General features: G+C 43.5%; 4 protein-coding genes across 4 annotated transcripts in view; 2 read left to right on the top strand and 2 right to left on the bottom strand.

Moving 5' to 3' along the window:
• Window positions 1-205: 205 nt before the first annotated feature.
• Window positions 206-5,869, top strand: slc5a8 (solute carrier family 5 member 8). Its single transcript, XM_076076030.1, has 17 exons — window positions 206-470; window positions 734-853; window positions 1,265-1,330; window positions 1,436-1,487; window positions 1,602-1,669; window positions 1,792-1,830; window positions 2,157-2,272; window positions 2,474-2,614; window positions 2,799-2,928; window positions 3,122-3,210; window positions 3,443-3,552; window positions 3,659-3,726; window positions 3,816-3,902; window positions 4,391-4,608; window positions 4,734-4,837; window positions 4,931-5,019; window positions 5,116-5,869. Exons 1-17 carry the CDS (start codon window positions 237-239, stop codon window positions 5,233-5,235), a joined length of 1,851 nt encoding a protein of 616 aa, XP_075932145.1. The 5' UTR covers window positions 206-236; the 3' UTR covers window positions 5,236-5,869.
• lyrm5a (LYR motif containing 5a) lies at window positions 5,332-6,548 on the bottom strand. The gene is made up of 3 exons (XM_076076031.1): window positions 6,422-6,548; window positions 6,074-6,146; window positions 5,332-5,972 (listed from the first exon to the last, which is right to left on the bottom strand). Exons 2-3 carry the CDS (start codon window positions 6,116-6,118, stop codon window positions 5,760-5,762), a joined length of 258 nt encoding a protein of 85 aa, XP_075932146.1. The 5' UTR covers window positions 6,119-6,146; window positions 6,422-6,548; the 3' UTR covers window positions 5,332-5,759.
• dnai7 (dynein axonemal intermediate chain 7) lies at window positions 5,909-12,818 on the top strand. The gene is made up of 16 exons (XM_076076029.1): window positions 5,909-6,634; window positions 7,203-7,275; window positions 7,473-7,561; window positions 7,674-7,778; window positions 8,035-8,172; window positions 8,896-9,030; window positions 9,165-9,268; window positions 9,424-9,582; window positions 9,693-9,846; window positions 9,914-10,004; window positions 10,208-10,377; window positions 10,467-10,626; window positions 10,717-10,931; window positions 11,027-11,185; window positions 11,905-12,018; window positions 12,135-12,818. Exons 1-16 carry the CDS (start codon window positions 6,587-6,589, stop codon window positions 12,408-12,410), a joined length of 2,190 nt encoding a protein of 729 aa, XP_075932144.1. The 5' UTR covers window positions 5,909-6,586; the 3' UTR covers window positions 12,411-12,818.
• Window positions 12,509-21,113, bottom strand: part of lrmp (lymphoid-restricted membrane protein) — a 28,159-nt gene continuing 19,554 nt past the window's right edge. Inside the window, exons 23-38 of the mRNA XM_076076028.1 lie at window positions 20,624-20,670; window positions 20,324-20,412; window positions 19,997-20,190; window positions 19,184-19,268; window positions 19,038-19,092; window positions 18,907-18,934; window positions 18,201-18,341; window positions 17,957-18,091; window positions 17,673-17,856; window positions 17,234-17,274; window positions 17,072-17,143; window positions 16,737-16,795; window positions 16,345-16,443; window positions 15,208-15,336; window positions 13,616-13,764; window positions 12,509-13,454 (exon numbers count right to left, since the gene is read on the bottom strand). Coding sequence (XP_075932143.1) covers window positions 13,312-13,454; window positions 13,616-13,764; window positions 15,208-15,336; window positions 16,345-16,443; window positions 16,737-16,795; window positions 17,072-17,143; window positions 17,234-17,274; window positions 17,673-17,856; window positions 17,957-18,091; window positions 18,201-18,341; window positions 18,907-18,934; window positions 19,038-19,092; window positions 19,184-19,268; window positions 19,997-20,190; window positions 20,324-20,412; window positions 20,624-20,670 — 1,650 coding nt within the window. The 3' untranslated portion in view covers window positions 12,509-13,311. The remainder of the gene's footprint in view (window positions 13,455-13,615; window positions 13,765-15,207; window positions 15,337-16,344; window positions 16,444-16,736; window positions 16,796-17,071; window positions 17,144-17,233; window positions 17,275-17,672; window positions 17,857-17,956; window positions 18,092-18,200; window positions 18,342-18,906; window positions 18,935-19,037; window positions 19,093-19,183; window positions 19,269-19,996; window positions 20,191-20,323; window positions 20,413-20,623; window positions 20,671-21,113) is intronic.

Here is a 21,113-nt window from a genome sequence, read left to right as displayed (position 1 = left end):
TGGAATGCTCTCTTCCTCTCTTCCTCTCTCTCTCTCTCACACACACACATACACACACACACACATAAAAAAGGCTTCGGTCCGTGGCCCTGCTCTCGGCTCAGTGTTGAGTGAGAAGGTGATGCGTCAGGACCTCCATTCATCCGTATGAGGAGCTGCAAAACACATGGAACAGTTGGAACAACAGTCTTAAAAGTTTTTTTTTTCCTTCTAGTTTTGGTCTGACTTCCACCAAAATGTCAGGGGACTCTCTGGTCGCTGGCTCCTTTGTGGTAGCAGACTACGTCGTGTTTGCTCTCATGCTCCTGGTGTCCGCTTCCGTCGGGGTCTACCACGCCTGTGCGGACAGGGGACAGCGAAGCTCGGGGGACTTCCTGATGGGGGGCCGAAGACTGACGGCCCTGCCCGTCTCCCTGTCCCTGACCGCCAGCTTCATGTCAGCCATCACAGTGCTGTCCAACCCAGCCGAGGTAAAGTTAAAGAGCCGATTCCCAAGAGGCAAATTCAAAAAAACATCTCTCCTGAGAAGATATTTTGTGTCTGGTTCAGTCTACGGGATGCATTTCTTTTAATGCAAGTAAAGTTTTTAAAGTGGGATGAGATGCAGTTTCCCTGATGTTTCTAGTGAATACGAGACATAATGCAGAGGCAGGGAGACATGAATGGGACATACACTCTGTTTTCTTAGATAATCATAGAAAAAAACATACATATTCCTGCATGTTGTCCTTAGGTATACTGCTACGGAGCCAGTATTGGATATTATGGTCTCTCCTACATGATGGCGATGGTGGTCACATCTGAGATCTTTCTCCCAGTCTTTTACAGGCTGGCCATCACCAGCACGTATGAGGTGAGTGTGCTTTGGTTTTTAGATTGACGTTTGGGTGGCTTTTCTCTTCTCTTGTCTTAACAAAGCCATGAAATATGTCAAATGTTTGGTTTACCTGTAAAATACTATGGAAACTGACCCAAATATTGTCATACGCTTTGATTTCTTTGAAACACATTTTTGGAATTTTCTGGGCAGCAAGTTAAAGTGAATTTAGAAGCGGCCCAGGTGTAGACACGCACACTGGTGGACGGACATGTCACTGATCCAATGTCACTGATCCGAAGTGAGGGGGAGTAAAATGAGTCATTTCTTGTGTGTAAAGCACTGCCAGTGGTCAGTGTGTGATCTTAAGGTCGTATAGCTTCTCTTTCCCGATACTGACCTGATATAAAGCCTGCTCTCTTCTGCCTGCGTCTTGTCTCTGCCAAGTATCTGGAGCTGCGTTTCAACAGAGCAACCCGTCTGCTGGGAACCGTGCTCTTCATCGCTCAGACGGTGAGTAAGAAGCCAGTCAACACGTAACAAACTCTGACCACGGAGGGCAAAACAGCCAATCTGACACCTGAGGGTCATTTTGTGTCTGTATCATTTCTCTCACAGATCCTCTACACTGGAATAGTGATTTATGCCCCAGCTCTCGCTTTGAACCAAGGTATGTTGGGTTTCATTCCACGCTCAGCTTGGTTTAACATTCCTGCACGAGGGCACTTAAAGCTGCTTGGTTTTGCTCAGTTGAGTTCGTCTGAAACCCTCCCTCTCTCTGCAGTAACTGGGATGGATCTGTGGGGGGCAGTTGTTTCCACAGGCGTGGTCTGTACCTTTTACTGCACAATGGTACGTGACTTAATCTGCTCACCTGAGTGCTGACATCACTGAGGTTTTTTTTATTTATTATTCTTTAAATTCCTGGATTTGTTGATGTGTTTGACACCTGTTTGTGGTCTGCATTGTTACAGGGTGGTCTGAGGGCGGTGGTGTGGACAGATGTGTTTCAGGTAGGCCTCTGGTTGGAAAAAAACAAGTAGTTGGTAATAATACGTCATTATAGTGCATGTGTCATACCTGTTTCGCTAGCAGCTGTAGTCCACGACAGCAAGCAACTGATCTCCTCTTAAACAACAAAATGGAAAAGTCATTACAAATCAACCTGATTTCATCCAAAACACAAACATTGTGACCCATGTTTTGGATTAATGCATTATACTTAATACGCTAACCATGTACAATGTTTTAAGTGCAACAAACTGGTGAAATTAGGATTACTACTGGGACAGAAAAACAGGGAAGAAGCAACCTAAATGATCGAAATCTCCCCCTCCAGCTTGGTGTGATGCTTGCAGGCTTCCTGTCTGTCATCATCAGGTCCGTGATCGTACAAGGCGGAGTCCTCCCCATCATTTCAGATTCACAACAAGGAGGGAGACTCAACTTTGAGGAGTGAGTATGTGTCAGGATATTAACTTTGAATGGCTCTCTTCAACGGTAGGAAGCGATTAAACACTCCACAGAAGTACTGTACTATTAGAAACAACACGCTGCCTTCATGGTGCTGAAACATTCAAAGCCTTTGTCCTCTCTGTCTCTCTCCGTGGTGCTGAAAGGTTTGGTCCAAACTGCCTTCTGTTTCCGTTTCACCAGCTTTGACACAAACCCTCTGAGGAGAAACACCTTTTGGACCCTTACCGTCGGAGGGACATTCGTCTGGGTCAGTATCTATGGGATCAACCAGGCCCAGGTTCAGAGATACATCTCCTGCAAGAGTATCACTCATGCCAGACTGTGAGTCCTGATTCACCGGGAGGGAGACACTAACCGAGACACATGATGGGGTATAAGTCTCGGTGATATTGGCTCATTTGATTGTCTGTTGCTGCCATACAGGGGTTAGTGCGCTGCAGAGGAGTTTTTGCATGTTTTTGTCCGTGTGCGCTGCTTCTCTATGTGTGATTCTTCCTTTTTACAGATCTCTCTACATCAACCTGGTAGGCCTGTGGTCCATCTTGCTGTGCTCAGTGTTTGCAGGAATGTGCCTCTTCTCGGTCTATAAGAAGTGTGACCCATGGACCGCCGGACTGGTCTCTGCTCCCGATCAGGTACGACGGAGAGTAACGCATATAAACATTGTGGGATTTATTTTTGACTGTGTGCTTGTGTGTGAGATTCCAAGAAGTTACAACTGATATGAAATGATGATTGATTTTGAACACCTAAGCCAGGTTAATATATGTATTTATAGTTGATATGTGTGTATGAATGCGTTATGCATATGTCCCCCATCCTCTGCAGTTGATGCCATATTTGGTGATGGACATCTTGGGAGACTATCCCGGCCTCCCTGGACTGTTTGTTGCAGCTGCATTTAGCGGATCTCTCAGGTTAATGCAGTACTTAACCTTTAAGTTATACGTCAACCAACATTGAGAATTTGTCTGTTTCAAACTGTAACATCTTTAATCAGCATGTCAGCTCATGCTCAGCACTACAAAGTGGCATTGACCTGGAAAAAAGTTGTATTTTTTTTTTTTTGCATACGTATATGCAATGTATTTGTATGACGGTTCTGCTTTGACTACATTGTGTGTGATTTTGGTGTCATATCAACCCCAGCACAGTGTCTTCCAGCATCAATGCACTGGCTGCGGTGACGGTAGAGGACCTGATCAAACCGTACACTAACATGTCTGAGAGACACCTGTCCTGGAGCTCAAAAGGACTGAGTGAGTGGGTAGTTCTCATGTGTATTTGAGCTGAACGAGTTGTCCGTTTGGCGGTAATTGAGGATTGAAAACCTCAAATAATTCCCTAATGTCGTCCGTGTTGCAGGTATCATTTATGGGGTTTTGTGCATTGGAATGGCCGGAGTGGCTTCACTCATGGGAGGGATCTTGCAGGTAGAGTGAATCTGTTTTGTATTCTTCAGCAGGAGCTGGGGTTGATGATTTATTATAGGAATGAACTGAATGTGTGCTTCTCTATACAGGCAGTCGTCAGTATATTTGGGATCATTGGAGGTCCTTTACTTGGCGTGTTTACATTGGGTATCCTCTGTCCAATTGCCAACTCCAAAGTAAGCCTGTTCTTATCTAACTGTTTTTGGCTGTCTTTGTCATTCCAGTAACCCATGCTAGTATTATAAATATATATTATGATGGGTATGTATATATTTGTTAAATTTAAAAATCATTAAAAAATAAAATATAAACTTTTATTTTTACAGGATTGCAGATTATTTTTTGCATTAATGTTGCTTTTTGTCAGCTATTCAATGCATGATATTTGCAACTCCCAAAAAAGGAATTTCTATCTATTTATTTTACTATAAATGATATATTTCACACCTGGGATATTAATATACCCTATAAATTAGGGTAAAAGTATTAATAAAATGTCAAAACTATTGTTTTTTTAATTTGCATAAATGAGCAGCGCAGCTCCACAAATTATGCATCAAGGCACTTTCTCACTTCCCACATCTTTAAAACGTCTGTATATCATTTAAACCTGCTTCTCCAAAAAGGACGTTTTACCATTTTCAGTGATTAAATTGTCTTCTAGGGGGCTTTGTCGGGCCTTGTGTCGGGGTTGGTGATGTCTCTGTGGGTGGGCATCGGGGCCCAGCTATACCCTCCCCCTCCTGAGATGAGCCGACCTCTATCACTGACCACTGAGGGCTGTAACTTCACCGCCACGGACAGCCTCAACTGGACCGCCACTGCTCTGCCAGCTCAGCCGGCCTCCATCACCACAGCCCCAGTACACCACATAGACGGCAGGTAAGTGTGTAACTGGCTGTGATTGATGATCAAGTTAGTGAGATGTGTGTTAGTATTGAGTTCAAGGAAAACCCTAAACAAAAATTCAGATTTTCTGATCATGTCTTATTTTCTCCCACCTCCAGGCCTCTGCTGGCAGATAGCTGGTACTCTCTGTCCTACCTTTACTTCAGTCCTATTGGAACCATCACAGCTGTCAGTGTGGGACTGTTAGTCAGCCTGTTTACAGGTACACAACATATATGTTGTTGCGTGACTTACATTGTTCTGAATAAATGACTGTTTCTGTCGTGCTCTTATGTGTTCTCAATGTACGTTTCAGGAGGCTGGAAGCTGAAGGTGGAATCAAGGCTTAAATTAATGAAGGAAGACACAACTGTTTATCACCTGTTCAAGTATTTTAAAGACAGAGTAAGCGCTGTGGGCAGCGAAGCAATATCAAATGCTATCGACTCATAACAGAACTAACTGCTGACTCCCTGCGTTGCGTTTCTTCACTTTTTTGAGGTCACGAGACGAACAGGAGAGCTCGACCTGACAAAGGACGGAGAGGAGAACACCGGCAGCGCTAATCCTGCTTTCTGCGATGTTGAGCTGGACTTAACGAAAGGCAGCATTCGCACATGAAATGTTTGTTACGTGATTACCATGTTGCAGCCTTTGCACCGCGTTGTAACAACCTCAAAAGCCACGACAGTAAAGGAGTTCAATTGAAAAATGCTGTCATTTTAAAAAATATTTATTTTGACACGTTTTAAAACACTGCTTGTTTGCATTGATGCACAGTCATGTACATTCACTCAAGACGTTTGAACGTGTAATTACAAATATATACACTGAAAATACATTGTACAATAAGGTTCAGTCAGTCTGATACGTAGGCTTCTGACATGTGGAAATGTTTTGGAGGGGTACCTGATATATTAACATATATACAGTATTGGTGATTTAAAACACTGGCCTTTAAGTTACAAGTTTGGTATAAAAAAAATACAAAGCCCATTCTGTAACATCTTCATTAGCATCACTTTCGGGCACTTCCTACAGATGGATCCTTGTGAGGCAGACTTAGTTTATTCTATAAAGGGGAAACTGTTCCTGCCTTCATTTCTGAGTTATAAGAACTGCTGACTGTGCTTTCCTGCGTGTTATTACTTCTCTGGTTCGTAATACCTCTTCTTCATGGCTCGATACTTCCTGAGGAAATACAGCGCCTCCAGTTCCTTGATGACGAAGTCGCCACGAGCCACCAGCTTCTGGATCTTCTCGGGGTCCGTCACGTCTTTGTTCTTCATGAAGGCGGACTTCAGGCGCCCCCTGAAGTAAGCGGCTCCCTGCGGGTACTCGCGGCCCAGATACAGCAGCTTTTTTTTTTGGAGGAAGAGAAACTCATTAAACGCGTAGAACGGGACAGTACAACCGCAACCCCGTGCGTATACGTGCTTCATTGACTTAACTCACGTACCGTTTTGTAAAGCCTCATAACCTGACCCCTTAAATTGTTGGCCATGCCAGAAAGGAGATGGCCCTCCTCACCTCTGTAAACCAGAATATGAAAGAGAAACTGTTCGTTAACTGAGACGACCATGACAGCAGAGACAGAGACATTTGGGGGGCGTGAGAGAAGTGTCAGACAGTATAATTAACCAGAATCTCCCTGAATCCCAAATATAACATTTGCGACACCTCAACATGCCAACCTGGAACCAGCTAGCTAACGTGCAGCTAACTTGTTATTTAGCATTTAACACATGCTACATTCATCAAAGGCTAATATACGAATAGCCATATTAAACAGTGCATTCATCTGTACCTGTGTTCTTCTGTTGGGTGGATTTACTCAAACCGTACGTTAGTAAAGAGACAACTTCTCTTCTTTGTCCTTCCTGGGACTATAGTGGACGGCTCAGCTATACAGCCGTAAGTCGTTTCGCTTTGTCGCAAATAGAAATGGATAACAACGCATGCGTATGCGTCTATGGTTACCAGGACGCTGTGGCGCTTTTTATTTTCAGCAATCAGTATGGTGAGTTTTCACTGTTTTCTTCGAGTAAAGGACTCCTGTTTGGTATTAAACCTTCTCATATTCTAATGGTTTGAACCGAAGGGTTCAACAATAATATTGTGTTGTAACAAAACCTCGAAAGTAAGACTGAAGACAACCTGTTCACTTTTAAAGTTAGCATCAGCAGGAAGAACCCTTCATGTCGATGCTCTTTTTCTTCATTTTCTCACCAATGTCTTCCCCTGTGTCTTGAGTTCACGTTTAAAAATCCTTCTTTAACTTTCTCTCCATGTGTTTTCGTGTGAGTGATAGCCACCCAAGAAAAAAAAAAAAGGTATGAGCAAATGTCAGTCAGCACATTTAGGATTCTAGATTTACATTATTCTGATTACCATACAGGCTATAGGTAGGTAGTGTAGATGTATGCAGCCAGGCTTAGAGTACAGCTTATCCACCAGCACACTTGTTTGGTCACTGTGTTTTTACCACGCTTCTCCTCAGTAACTTACCCTTTTCCAACACGTAGTAGTGAGACATCCTTGATAAACACTGATTTGTAATTGGTTTTATTTGCTGGTTGTCATCAAAGAGTCGTAAACTGACCAAGGCTCAGAAGGCGAAGCGGCTGCAGGAGGAGGAGGAGAGGAGGCTGCGAGAGGAAGGTAATCCAGATACGTTCCATCTAAACTCTGCAGTACAGGTGGTTAACTCTGCAGGACACTGATACAAAGTAATCTGTCTGAGAACCTGCTTTGAACTTCCGTAAGCACCCGTTTCAGGAATAAAAGAGATTCCTGCAGTTTTAGGATACGTGTTGACATATTGTGGACACTTTATATGTGCTTCTTCTGCATTATAGAGGAAGCACGGCTGCAAGCTGAGAAAGAAGAGCAGGAAAGATTGGAGAGAGAGAGAAAGGAGAAGGAGCTAGAAAGGCTTGAGTTAAAGGTAAGCTGCCCCTGTGGGATATATATATATATATATATATATATATATATAGTATAGTAGGGCATAATGCTTTGCTGCATGCTTTGCTGTCATGGGTGTCTTTTCCTGACAGGACCTAGAGCGCAGAGAAGACGAGCTGAAGGAACTCCGCCATCTACTGGAGAACAATCATACTGCAGTAATCAAATGGACAACCGATGCTGAGGAGAAAGCCCAGGTTTGTGTTCCTGTCTAAGTGAAAAGGGAGAACATCTGCCACGTGAATCCTTTCATGTGACAAATCTTGCCTCTCAGGGCTTCCGTAGTTTTTCTTGAGCAGACAATGCAACAATTTGTGATCAATACACAATGTTGATACAAAAATAACAACATACTCTCTTTTTGTCCCTATATTCAGACTGAATAAAAACTTAAAAAAGTTCTCAGAAACATTTCTGGCCGATATTAACACACATGATGTTGTTTGTGTCCAGTGGGAGAGATACACGCAGTGTGGCGGGATGCCGGACCCAGCAGTACAGAAGGATGTTAACACATATATCAGCTTATGGAGAGACGACCTAGAGGTCAACATCGCACCCGTGCTCCAGCAATGCAACCTCGCTCTACAGGTCTGTATGTGGAGGGGTAGATGTCATGCACTTAGTTGATTAGTCAGTGAAGACTAAATCGACTCCAGTTTTAACGATCAGTTATTTATCAAATATAAACACCAAATATTTGCTGGTTACAGCTTCCCAAGCAAAATTAGCTTGCTTCAATTTAATTCATATTTATCATAATAAGTTATTATAATGATGTGTATTATTATTGTTAATAATATATTATTATTTGTAACAATATATGAAAATGAGAGACAGGGAGACAAATTAAAGGCAGGAAAAATCATATTTTGTAATCTGAATCTTATGAAAGCATCACTAGCACAATACAATATAGAGAAATATAAGATTCTTGTGTTTTTCCCTCAAAGTGTCAAGTAGTAAATAAGATGAAAGTCTTCTATTTTGATTTAATTAACACTGTATTGTTTCTCTACATTGCTCAATTTATTCTATTAATAAATCAGAATCAGCCTCCTTTGAAATTATTCAACTCACCATTTTTATCCAAAGTGATACCCTGACAGTTTTTTATATATATATATCTATATATATATAGATATATATATATATAAAAAAAAGACAAATGGCCAATAAAACGTCAAAATATTAGTGATATGATCTACCTACTGAGCTACAGTATCCAGGACCACTGCAAATAACACCACTATCGTTGTGCCTCATGCCTACAACCAGCTAATGTATGAAATATATTAATGTTGTTCCTTATAGCTGATCGAGGAGCTGGAGGGTCTGCTCAGAGATGTTACTGATCCACAAGAGGGCCAGAAGTACCAGGAGGGTCTCGTACAGTTGGTGGAGCTAATCCACTCTAAACACCTCCTCACCACCGAGGAGATCCTCAAGGTACGCGGATCATAGTTTCACCTGTGAAATAGCTTTTTAGTATTTTGTGAGGGCCAAGGATCTGCAAACACTTTGTGAGATGGCTTTTTGGACCCATCCCTGTTTCTTTGTGTTGTGTGCCTCCCTGGTCATAGGGGGCCAGTGCGGACATCGACATGGAGACGGGCAACATGCAGACTGTGGTCAAAGATGACAACATTACACTCTGTCTCTGGGCCAACCTCAAGAATAATCCAAGGTTGGTAGAGGAAACAAATAGATTATGTGGGTTAAATGCGACTATAAAAGAAAGAGGGAGGTTTATTTTATTTTTTAGGTCACAAAACTATATTTGCAACATTCATATTTAGCATGAAGCGTAGGATTCTCTGTCTTTCTATCGGGTTCATTCAGGTTTAAAGGTTTAAACTTTGAAGAGGCGGGCCTGGGCTTTAAGCTTCCCAAACAGCTGGCTGTGAGCGATGTCGCTGTGCGGATCCTCCACACGCGCTATGACCACCTGTCCCTGCTGGCCAGGATGGCTCACCTGACAATACACACAACCAGCCACAGGTACTTATCTGGTAGTCCCACTGCTAATACTGCTATGAATAGTAACACTGGTAGTATACCATGCTCTCTTTGCACTGTGTTCATGTCTTTCCTCATCTGTTTGGTCCCAGGTCTCTTGCAGGCGGCGAGGAGGATCCAGCAGACATAGATGTACCCGAGCAGGGGGAGACAGAAGGTGAGGGGGAGGTGAAGGAAGACAGCGAGACCCAGCAGCAGAGCCTGGACGCGGAGGTGCAGTCCATCCAAGGGTTTGATGGGAGTGAGGTAAGAAGGCACTGGGTTATTAAATTCAATGTGATGTTTGTGTTCTAGTTTTGTTTGTTTCTCACAGAGTGCAACCAGTATACAGTCAAGGAGAAGCAGCCTGCAGTCTGAGGAAGGCCGAGGGAGCCAGATACAGACACAGATGGAGGCACTCGACGGTAAGATGCCACGACACTTCATGACACTCCACATGTAACCACACTGGATGTAAAACTGCCGTCAGTCAAAATGATTGACAGGTATTTTGATACATGGACTAATGCCATACAACAGCCAAGTTATTCATGTTTTCTAATGTAGATTAAGACGTGTCTACATCAATGATTGTTGTGAAAATAGGTCCTTTTTTCCCTCCCTTCAGCTGAGGGGGTATTGACTTCTCCCCAAGTGCAACTGACAATGATGGACAGCGGTGAGCGTGTCCAGGTGGTGGACTTAATGCAGTACACAACTCTGGGTGGGGTCTTCTACTATGACGCGTTTCACCTCCCGCCACAAGCCCGCCAGGTCAATGGCTGGGAAATTAGACAGGTAAAGGGTTTGAGTGTTTGCTGCTTACACCAGGCCTGATCAGCTAATGGGAACCTCACACAACACTCTCCGTACCCATGATTTCCCAGCTGTTGAACAATGGGCTACAGGTGTTCCCCTACCCCATTGAGAAGTCTAACTTAGAGGAAAATGAAGCTCTCACCTGCCCTCCTGTCGGTGTGTCTGTAACGCTGCCCGACTCGGTCGTCTTCTTGGAAACTCCCCAAGTGGCTCGCTGGGATGCTGCAGGTAGGACATGCTATCTGATACTCTCTCCAGCACAGAAAGGTGTAAAAAAACAAAAACAAACCAGTCATGTAACAGGGTTTTTTCATCCAGGGAAGCAGTGGAGGATGGACGGTATCACAGACGTGTCTTATGAGGAGGCGGAGGCCACAATCTCCCTCAATATGAACTCCTTCCACGCCTTTGTGCTGATGCAGGATACTTATGCAAACTTTCCCTTCCAGAGCTGGGAGCTCAGGCCACTGGGCCAAGACTCGGCTCTTTTCACCATCAACGGGGCCCTCATCGACCTCAGCATCACGATCCAGGTAAGAGACTGGAAAGCACTGCAAGCACATGCCAGAGGAATAAATCAAGAGATCTGGCTTGACTGTTGTATATTTGTGTCTTATTTGACTAACAGGCTAATCAGTGTATGCTGCAGTCAGAGCGAGAGAGGGGTCTCTCTCACCTCATCGGGAAGTGGATGAGCGGCCCCGTCCTGCAGAGGGCCATGCTCAACGCAGGGATCAACATCTTCGTGAACGAGTACACGGACAAATACGCCAGCACCTGCGGCAAGGTCTGCATATTTTACTCGTTTGTTTTCAGAATGGAAGAGCAAGACGCTGGCTTTGGGCCAGGTTGCAGCACAGTGTCTGGCATGTATCCACATGTCAGTGTCAAAGTGATAGGAAGTGGGCGATGACGTTATCTGTGCTAAAGGGTGTAATGTTCACCAGCTTATTTTAGTTTGTTAGCATGCTAACATTTGGTAGACTGAGGTTGATTAGTTTGTTGATTATTGGACAAATTATAATTCTGGCCTGATCATGGCGCTAAATGAAACATAATTCATACTTGAGGACGTGAATGTCTGCACCAGATTTCATGGAAATCCTTCCAATGGTTGTTGGAATTTCTCTGAAAACCAAAAGAACTCACCAAAGTGTCTAAACTCTGAAAGCGTGGCTCTCAAAAAGAATTGAACAAATCCTATTTTTGAGAAGATATTCTTTAGCAGATGTGGGTGGCAACATGTCTGGATTGTTACACATTAAAAAAAAAGGGAGAAGCTTAAGCTACTCAACACTATGAAGATGAACAGGAGTCTGCCTGGACCAACCACATCATGTAATTGTAAACAACCTACTCACCATAAATTATGTAAAACTGAGAGGGACCATTCTACCGAATAAGTGACTTTGATTCACCTTTACTGATACTTATTTGCATATCACGAGGTTACAGTCCAACATTTTCCACAGTGCTATAAATATTCCGTGTGGTTTCTCTCCTCAGGACCCACTCACAGAACATGCTGCCTACGAACAGATGGCCCTCTTCGCCTCTGCCTGTGCTTTCTCATGGAGCAAGTGGAATGCCAAATGTGGAGCGGCGCATCTAGTCATGCAGGTATTCTCGCTCACACGAAGATACAGCTGATTTCATTTAGCATTTCCCCCCCCCCCCCCCCCCTCCCTACCCTACGTGTAACAGCCTGATTGCATTTCTTCCCTCTCCTCTGCCAGGTGTGTGAGCACCACAGCCCTGCCCCGGTGCCTAAAGGCTCGTGGAGTCTCTACCTGCTCGGTGCTCAGAGGAGTCTGAAGCTGGAAATCACAGAGAAGAGTGAGGCTTTCTCTCCAGAGCATTATCCGGGAAGTGAGTTTCACTCCACCTTCATCCACACGCTCCAGGACGACATGAGCACCGAAGGCATAGCCAGGACCAGAGTATCCAATTATCAGTTTGTGGATACAGTACAGAGCCTGCTGTGTGCCACCAGACCCCTGATGTATTCATAACCTGTGTGAAACTAACTTGGGGTTAAATCGACAAATTAAAGATACATTAAACACCTGAATTTGAAATGTACGTTGTGATGCACATAAGAACACACATCTTCTATTGTAGAATAGGCTACTTTATTTGTGCAAAGTTCCACGCATCTTCTTTGGAACATACAAAAGAGTATTAAGTTGAACACGGTGACAACCACAGCAAGAGCTTAAAAGTGGAAAATAAAAAGAACCTTTGGTGTTAAGACTAACAATGTAGAATTATAACTTAACAAAAAGATATTCACAAATCCCCACGCAAATCTAACAAACGCATAAATATAGATTTCAACATGTTTAAAACACTTAATTACCAGTGTTCATAGACTTAAGTTATAAAATATTCTCTGCAAAATGACATTAAAAAGGCTGGCAGTCCCCTCCCGTTTCCTCAAGTGCATGAAATGTATTTAAAAAGTCATGTGGCACAATTGGAGCCATGGTCCATGATGGCCTTCATTCTGATGACGTTGTGACATGATTGGTCAACGTTGTACCAGTTCTGATGATCAAGCCCGCTTCATAATGTGTTGAGGACGTTGAGCAGCTTTCAAAAGGATAGTGGTTTCCACCACTCGTAACTGCTTCTCTTAAAACAGACAAACGCACACGCACGCATATAAAGACCAATTTAGCAAACGTGATGTGATGCATAAAATCCTTCAAAGGGTTAACTATCCCCCGAGGCCTGGCCTGTGCCGTCAATGCAAGTCTTGTTTTAGGAATCTTCAGGCACCAGTAAACATCCCAACAGCCTCCGCTCAGAAGTGGTACACTGTACTTTCATCATCACCACCCCAGTGCTCGGATCATCTCTGCAGAGAGCTGATGGGCGGTAACACCATCCACCCCGGGTCTGGAGGGGGGACTAGACAGGGGGCTGTCCGTTATGCCGGAGCCCCGTGTAGGGCCACAAAAGCTGCTGGATGGTCATCCAGGAGTCCCCGGTCCCCACAGGGGCTGCATCGACTGCTGGCTGCATCACCAGGCTGGCCAGCAGTGCCAGGAGACCTGCAGGTGAACCATGAGTATTTACCAGTACACAGAATGAGACGCAACTATCCCTCACGCTGTATTGGGGAAATGTCTACAGACAGCTGCTCCTGCATTAAAAGCTGTGTCATTATGTTTGGAACATGTAGAACGTAGACTAAATTGTTTAAATGGCGTACCTGCTAGCACCACCACCATCGCCAACCAAATCCAGAGACCCCTGCCACCTCTGGCTACTGCTGCAGCCGCCCGGGAAGCGGTCAGGCTGTGGGACAGAGACTGGGCCATGCCTGGGTCTGTGTACGTCGGGCCGGAGGAGGGGCTCGGACTGGAGGTGGGCAATGAAAAAATAAAATGTTACCACGTGATGGATAGAAAATGAGGCAAGGGAGAATTAAAAAAAAGAAAAATGGTCCAAGATGAAGCAAAAGACAGAATAAGTTACCAAAAATGACTCAAAGGGAATAAGTCACCACAGAACCCCTTTTTTTAGCAAAAAACTGTGGATCATTTGTGGTAACCAATGGATGGCAGGCGGTGAATTAGCTGCAGCTTGATGCAAGTTGGCTTCAATGAAATGCATTTTACCACCCGTCTCAAAGATGCAAAACCCTTCACATCATCTGCATAATGAGAAAGCTGTCAGCAGCGCAATTAGGAGCGGTTGGCATGGAGGTGGATTTGAGCATCGAACGGTAAAGGCAAAGGCAGCCGGCAAGTTTGGCCTGCGGTCCGTCAACAGTACGAGTGCTGCTTCAAGTCACTTTACAGCCATGAAGAGAGTCACTGCAAGGCTGTAAAGTGGCCTTTGATTGGCACTCGTATTTGACAAATTAAGGCATTTTGCATGCAATTATTGGATTTTTAGACAGACATTTCCACTTTGGACTCTCCCCTCTACACACTTACAGCATTACAAACAGCTCATCCTGACTCCTGAGCAATGTGGAGGGAGGAAAAGAGGAAAGGACAGCTCAGAACACCACATGATCCATTTGCACAAACCACTCAGTTGCCCCAACAAAAAAAAAAAAAAAGAGATAATAGTCCAAGTATAGGAGTTTGCACATGAAAGTGTTAAGGTGGCTGATCATGTTAGAAAATGACAGAAGACGAAGCAGGGTAAAGGAATTAGTTGTCGGTTAGACGCCTTGTTAGCCGCACACTGCAAATCAGAACTTGAGATCCATGCATGAAACACAAATGATGAAGCTTCTAAAATCCTGTGTCTCACTGACAGATCTCAAGACCGCAGGGAATCGTTCATTCCCGACCCTTTCAGAAAAAACGCTCTGTTAACGTGATTAAAAGCCGCCGAGCCCCTGGAGAAAAGAAGCTAGTCCAGCACAGACCCATAGAATGAAAGAGATTCATCACTTAGGAGGTTCCATATACTCGCAACTCTTTTCTAATTTTGTTTCTTTTTGTAATATATATATATATATATATATATATATTACATATATATATACATACACACATATACATATTACATATATATATATATATATATATATATACACATATTACATATATATATATATATATACACACATATATATACACACACACACACATACATACATATATGAATCTGTGTATGAATATCCATTATGTTACAGATGATCTCCGATACCAGATTGAGTTTGCAGCTACTGGAACCTCGATACAGCGACATGATGAACTCTTCCACTATGCAGCTAGCCTCTTAGCTTTTCTGGCAGAAAGTGGTGCTGCAGTAGGCTAGTGGTGGGTATTTGGTTGGACTAACGTCTTGAGGGGCATTATGAGGGAGGTGAGTTTGCTGCCCAGCTCACTGAGGCTGGACCTCCTCCTCTCTGCCACTGGCTCCTCCTTCTGCTCGTCCTCAAACTGGCAGTCGGTGTTGTCGTAGGCCGTCCTGTGGGCACGCGCGGGTCAGGCATTCACAAACGCACTGTTCAGTTGCACATTCAAATACAAGCATGGCTGCATGACCACACCGATTCTGTATGTGCGCATGCACACATGCACATTTCATGCATATGCAGCCAACAAATATTGACTGATTAACACTCCTGCTGTACACAGACATTTTAGAGATCCCTGCAATAAAATAACTCATGCCCAGCAATTCAACTTCCATCCTCCAATATTATATCATAAACCCACAAAGCAATTTCACAACCTTTCAGATATTTGGAGAGCTTTAAAAGTGCTTTGTATCTTCCAAGCTTCAATTTTGGCTTAGCTAATCAAATAAAATCCACTCTCCTCGTCCAAACATTTGAAAGCTAGATTATGCCAATAAAAAAATAAAATAAAGTCCACCGTTTCTTACTTAACATTTTACATAAAAAGGAAAAATGAGCTTGATTCAGAAAATGTCAAAAAAGGTTGTTTGCTTCTGAGAAACGCTTCACCATGCGAGGAGGGACCAGATGCATGAAAGATGGCTGCCGTGTGATTTGATAGCATCACTGATTTTTCTTTGTCTCAAAACATAACACGTTTGTTCCAGCAGTCTAAGCTTCACCCTTTCCTTAACACTATCACTGCACTGTAATTACATATTTGCAATTCAAAATATTTCATTATTATGTTACAATGCTGTCGGTGTTGCATGCCTTTTTTCTTGATCGTTAGGAAGGACATGAGTTGATCACAACCTGTTTGACCCTCTGAAGTTTGCATTTTAAAAATTATGAAAAATATTTCCATACATCATCCACTGCAAAGGGATTTGGAAAAATGTAAACTTGACCACAACAAAAGTAAATGGACTGAAATATCCTTCAAGTATTCTTTACTGTCGGACTGACTGCAATGATGTCATACTAGAAAGCCGCCATCTTTATGCATCTGGGGCCACAGTGAAAAATGTGTGCGACACAGCCAGCGTGGTATCCTTCTTCTTGACATGTCTTACCCCTTAATCATGAGAGAGGGCTCTTCAGCGTCAAGCCAGGCCGCAGAGCTAACAAAGCGCTTTAGTGGGGGACGCGCAGTGCTCTTCCCCGCCACATTCCTGGAAACCATCGTTATCACATAAGGGCACAACAACAACAACCCTCACGTCATGGTAACTGGTAACCGTCAAGTCAACAAGCTTTGGTGAGCCGGATAAAGAGCCAGTAGCTTCCTGCACATCAACAATGCTGGCGTGTTTTTAAAAAGGTAGCATAATTTAAACAGTCCTATTCCTTTTAATTCAAGTGCACGCTCCCCTTCACATACAGACTAAATATTTTTTAACGTCACTCCACATATGACAATCCAGGCATATTTAATCCACACATGAACACGTATTCAAATACCTACCATGGGGATCGCCTGGTCAGCCTCTCTGCTTCAGCCTCTGAGCCGTCTTGTGTTTTGGACTGTGGTGGGTACATCAAACAATACGAGTCATGATTCATCTCGACAAAAATGCTCCTTTGCACAGTCTGAAGCATAACATTTAAACCTGGTTCCATTTTGGTGTGGTACGACACTTAACATTTTTTGTAATCTGAATATGTTCATGCTTTGACCTGCACCACATGTAGATGGCACTGAAAGCAATCTTAAGAAAATGGGAATTGTATCTTAAATACAGAAAGATAACTTCATTATGGAGGGTGCAATCAATGTGTTCATATGTCACATGTCCTCACCATCTCGAATTGCATGTTGGCTCCACCAGAGCGGGGGATTGCGGCAATGCTGACCCGCCGGGTTGATGTCTGCTGGAGGTGAGGAAAGGAAAAAGACAAATTACTTCATAAACACACATTAACATTACTGTTGAGATCATATGTAACCTAACTGCAGCTGACCTTGTAGTACTGTGTTGTCTGCTTCTTGCCACGGAAGTCATCTGGAAAGAAGAAATGGTTTAGTGGTCATATATGAATGTGGTTTGTGTGGGCCATCACCGAGCATCCACATGCCTCAATTGTATACACACACACATGCATACAGTAGAGTTAGAGGATATGGGTATGTCACTATATTGAGCCAGCGTTGTATGGAGGTTAAACAAAACTCACAGCTACCACATTTTTTTAAAATATGCATACAAAAATCTATACATTTTAAATGATAATGCATCTCAAGAGTCCGTAACATTTAACTTGTCTAGTTCTAGATGAAAACTGTGGTAATGGATGTGCTAATAGTTGCCAAATATTAAGGATTTTCTACTAAATTTAAGATACTGAATGTCAGAACAAAATAGTAGCTAACGAGTAACTTCAGTCTAAAAATGTATTGCACCTTGATAGTATGGAACCATTATGTAACCATTTCCACCTCTTTCAGTTTGTGATCCAAACGACCTCTCGTTCTGCATGAGCGCCTCTCTCAGCTCCAGCAGCTCAGCGTGCTCCTTGGTGTACATCCTCCTCAGGTTCTCCACATGCTGGATCATCACCTCCACAGCCTTACCTATACGACTCTCCTGACATTCACAAGGCTCCATTAAATCATCAGAATCAACATCACCAGACAGAACAACAGTGGAAACAAATTGTTGACAACACAAACACACATTATCCCACCTGGTGAATCGCTCCGAGCATCTCAGAGCGACTGGACACCCTGATCATGGACTGGATGAGGATGTCCAGGTTCTTCTGGAGCCTCTGGATGATCTCCATGGACTGGTTGTCGTCCTCACACAGAGGGGTCAGAGCCTGGGAGGAGAGAACAGACGGGAGACACCAATGAAGAACCAACAGAAAAAAATCATGATGAAGCAAGACTCATTCACAGAAAGCAGGACGGTTAGATATGCAGACTGACCTGCAGTAAGCCCTGACAGCTGGACACCTCCCTGCGGACATTTTCCTCAGCCAGGTCACGTGACCTCTCCTCCAGCCGGAGTCTCTTCTCCAACGTGAACATGTCGCACTTGAAGCCCAATGCCAGACGCTGGAACTCCGCCTGAATTTGTTTTTGTCGTTTAATTTTGGCACTCACTGCTGGACTTACGGTACACATTTCCTTGTTTGATTACGATAAGAGGACTACCCCTATCAATGAGAGCGTCATTGTTCTGACGGAAAAGTTAAACCAGATGAAGCATGAAACTCTTGTACTTCCTTCTCGAAAACACCACGTTTCAAGAGAAACCCATCAGCTCATTAACAAAGTGATATTTTAACTTCATATGTGTATTTTTATTGTATGGGTTTCAAAGAGAAGTGCAAAATTGCTAAAATGTTAACTAACTTTGTGTATCGATATGTTTCTGAGGGATGCACAAGAAAAGAAATAGCTAACGTTTTAACTCGTTTCCTGTCTGAATGCATGAATTCTCATTTTGAATACAGAGAACCAGCTGATGCAGATTTTAATGTGGCTTCTAAAATCTACTCTCAAACACATACTTCCCCAAAAAGTGCCCCGTTTATAGTACAAAAGGATAAAAAAAATAAATTTGAAAACACAGCATTTGCTTGCATTATTGATTATAGAATACAGCTCCATGATCTAATGGTATACACACCTCGATCTCCTTTTCATTAGCTGACAGGCTGCAGATAAAGAGATAACAGTGAAGACAAGTGTTATTACATAAACACATGGATGGCTATGGATTTAAGTGTCAAGTTGTGTTATGATCATTTGCTCTCTTACCTCTTCTTCTCCTCTTTCGCGGTGCCGCTGGTGTCCGAGATCATGGACGTCTCAGCTACAAAAGGGAAATGATAAGCAGGTGTATGGGACAACAAATACCTGATCAAAGATGATATAACGGTGTAAAACAAATATATTACACATACGTTCCTTCTCTGTAGCCATGCTGGTCTCACTTTGGTCCCCCTGGACCTTGGGCTCCTCGATGCCCTCCATGCTGCGTGACAGCTCCTGCAGGGTCGAGACAAACTTTACTGCCTCTCTCTTTAACTCTGATCCCTCCGTGCTCACATTGCCCTCAACATCCATATTGCTCCCTTCACTCACTCACTCCCTCCCTCCCTCCCTACTCTCCCTCAACAGTTTTACATAAGAAAGGTGAAATGTGAAGATTCAAGTGTAGTTAGATATTGATTGTGAGCGATCTGATCCTGAGTGGAGCCAAAATGAAACTATGTACTCTACCTTCCTCTCTCTCTCTTTTATACACTTACTCACAAAGCTGGAAAGACAGCATTTCTCTTCAGGTCGAACTATCACGCTGAATGAAGACACCATTTGCCAACCTCATCGCTGACAAGGAAATAAAATCTTGATAATACCAGCTCCACTCAATCTACTCTGAGCTCGTCTTGAGCTAAACTTAGAATAGAATTAAAAAGTGCTTAAAAACTAAAAATATATCTAAAAAAAATAATAATGTTGCATTATGAGGTAAATATAAAATTGAACCAAAACCAACTTGTACATCTTTTAATGCATAAGGATGGCTCTCTTTACTTTTATAAGTTAATGTTTGTATTATACACCACATGCTCTGAACTCTGATAGTAGAAAGTAGATGGAACAATTAATGTGATAAAAACAAAAAGCTAAATTTGCTCTAAGATTTTACTGCTGCCTTATATAGAAATAAAAAAAGTCAGTTGAGAAGAAAGTAGGAGAAGAGCAGGTCTTACCAGTTCCCTCTTATTTTTGCCACATAGGGGGACGGAGTCCTTTTTGGCTGCACTATCCTCCGATTGGCTGGGGTCAGAGGTCACACTGCCCAAGCCGCTCCCCGATTGGCTGGCATGTGTGACAGACGATCCTGACTGAATAGGGCTGCTGTCAGAGAAGGTGGTCGCTCCGCTGCTGGTGAGCCGGTCTGTCCCTGGAAGGAAGAGTTGGTGTGTGGGTGGTCAAAGTTACACGTAGATGTAAGAAGGCGTAAACACACAGGCGGCTTAGAAATATGAAATGATCTCATCTCCTTCATACACACAGAATTGAGTTTTTCTTCCTACCTTCCATGCTGGCGGCTACTGTTGGCACCTCGGCTGCACTGTCCTGCACACTCTCCTCCTCTTCAACCAACACAGGTAGCAGACACGTGCTGGAACACGCATACAAAGCACCTTTACGCAATACTGTAGCACTTGCAAAAAAACTAATCTAAACCTTAGATAACACTTCTCCTAAGCTCTCCCTTAGCAGAAATCAACAAAATCTAAAGAGTAATTGCCACTGTGTGATAGTGACGCAGTGGGAAAACCCTGAGAGTTCAAAAGGTTTCCTGAGCCAACAGTTGAGAGTGAATCACTCACCTGTCCTCCGCTGCTGATCTGTCTGCCGACTGGTCCCGGCTCTGGCTCTGAGATGGACAAAAGGAGGGAGGCGGTGAGAAAAAGACAGGTGGCCTTGCAGTGCATTGTTTTCTGCCCCACATTACAAGAAACGGTCAATGATTAAAAGACTTGCGTACATTCATGTAGTGTACCTGTCCCATGGCAGTGAAACGCTATCTAAGCTCGACAGTGTGTCGAAGAGAAAGATTGGACTGATTCCTTATATAATGTGTTGCTTCGTGGAGAGCCCTGCAGCTCTGCGAGTGTGTGTGGCTGAGAGGGGTGCTCACAGAGCACGTTAACACTGGCACAGTGCTAACTGGTGGAGGCGGACTGCGTGCATACACAATCATGTGTAAACGTGAACACACACACACACACACACACACACAATGGAGCAAGGTGAGCACTCGGAGCAATGCAACGGGATATTGTGTAATGAGTATGCATAATATCCGCTTGACACAGC

This window comes from Anarhichas minor, unplaced genomic scaffold (assembly GCF_050575085.1).
Source record: "Anarhichas minor isolate MPS153535 unplaced genomic scaffold, ASM5057508v1 ptg000055l, whole genome shotgun sequence".
Taxonomy (NCBI): domain Eukaryota; kingdom Metazoa; phylum Chordata; class Actinopteri; order Perciformes; family Anarhichadidae; genus Anarhichas; species Anarhichas minor.
Note: the sequence above shows the minus strand (reverse complement) of the source record. Positions and strands in the feature narration are given on the sequence as shown.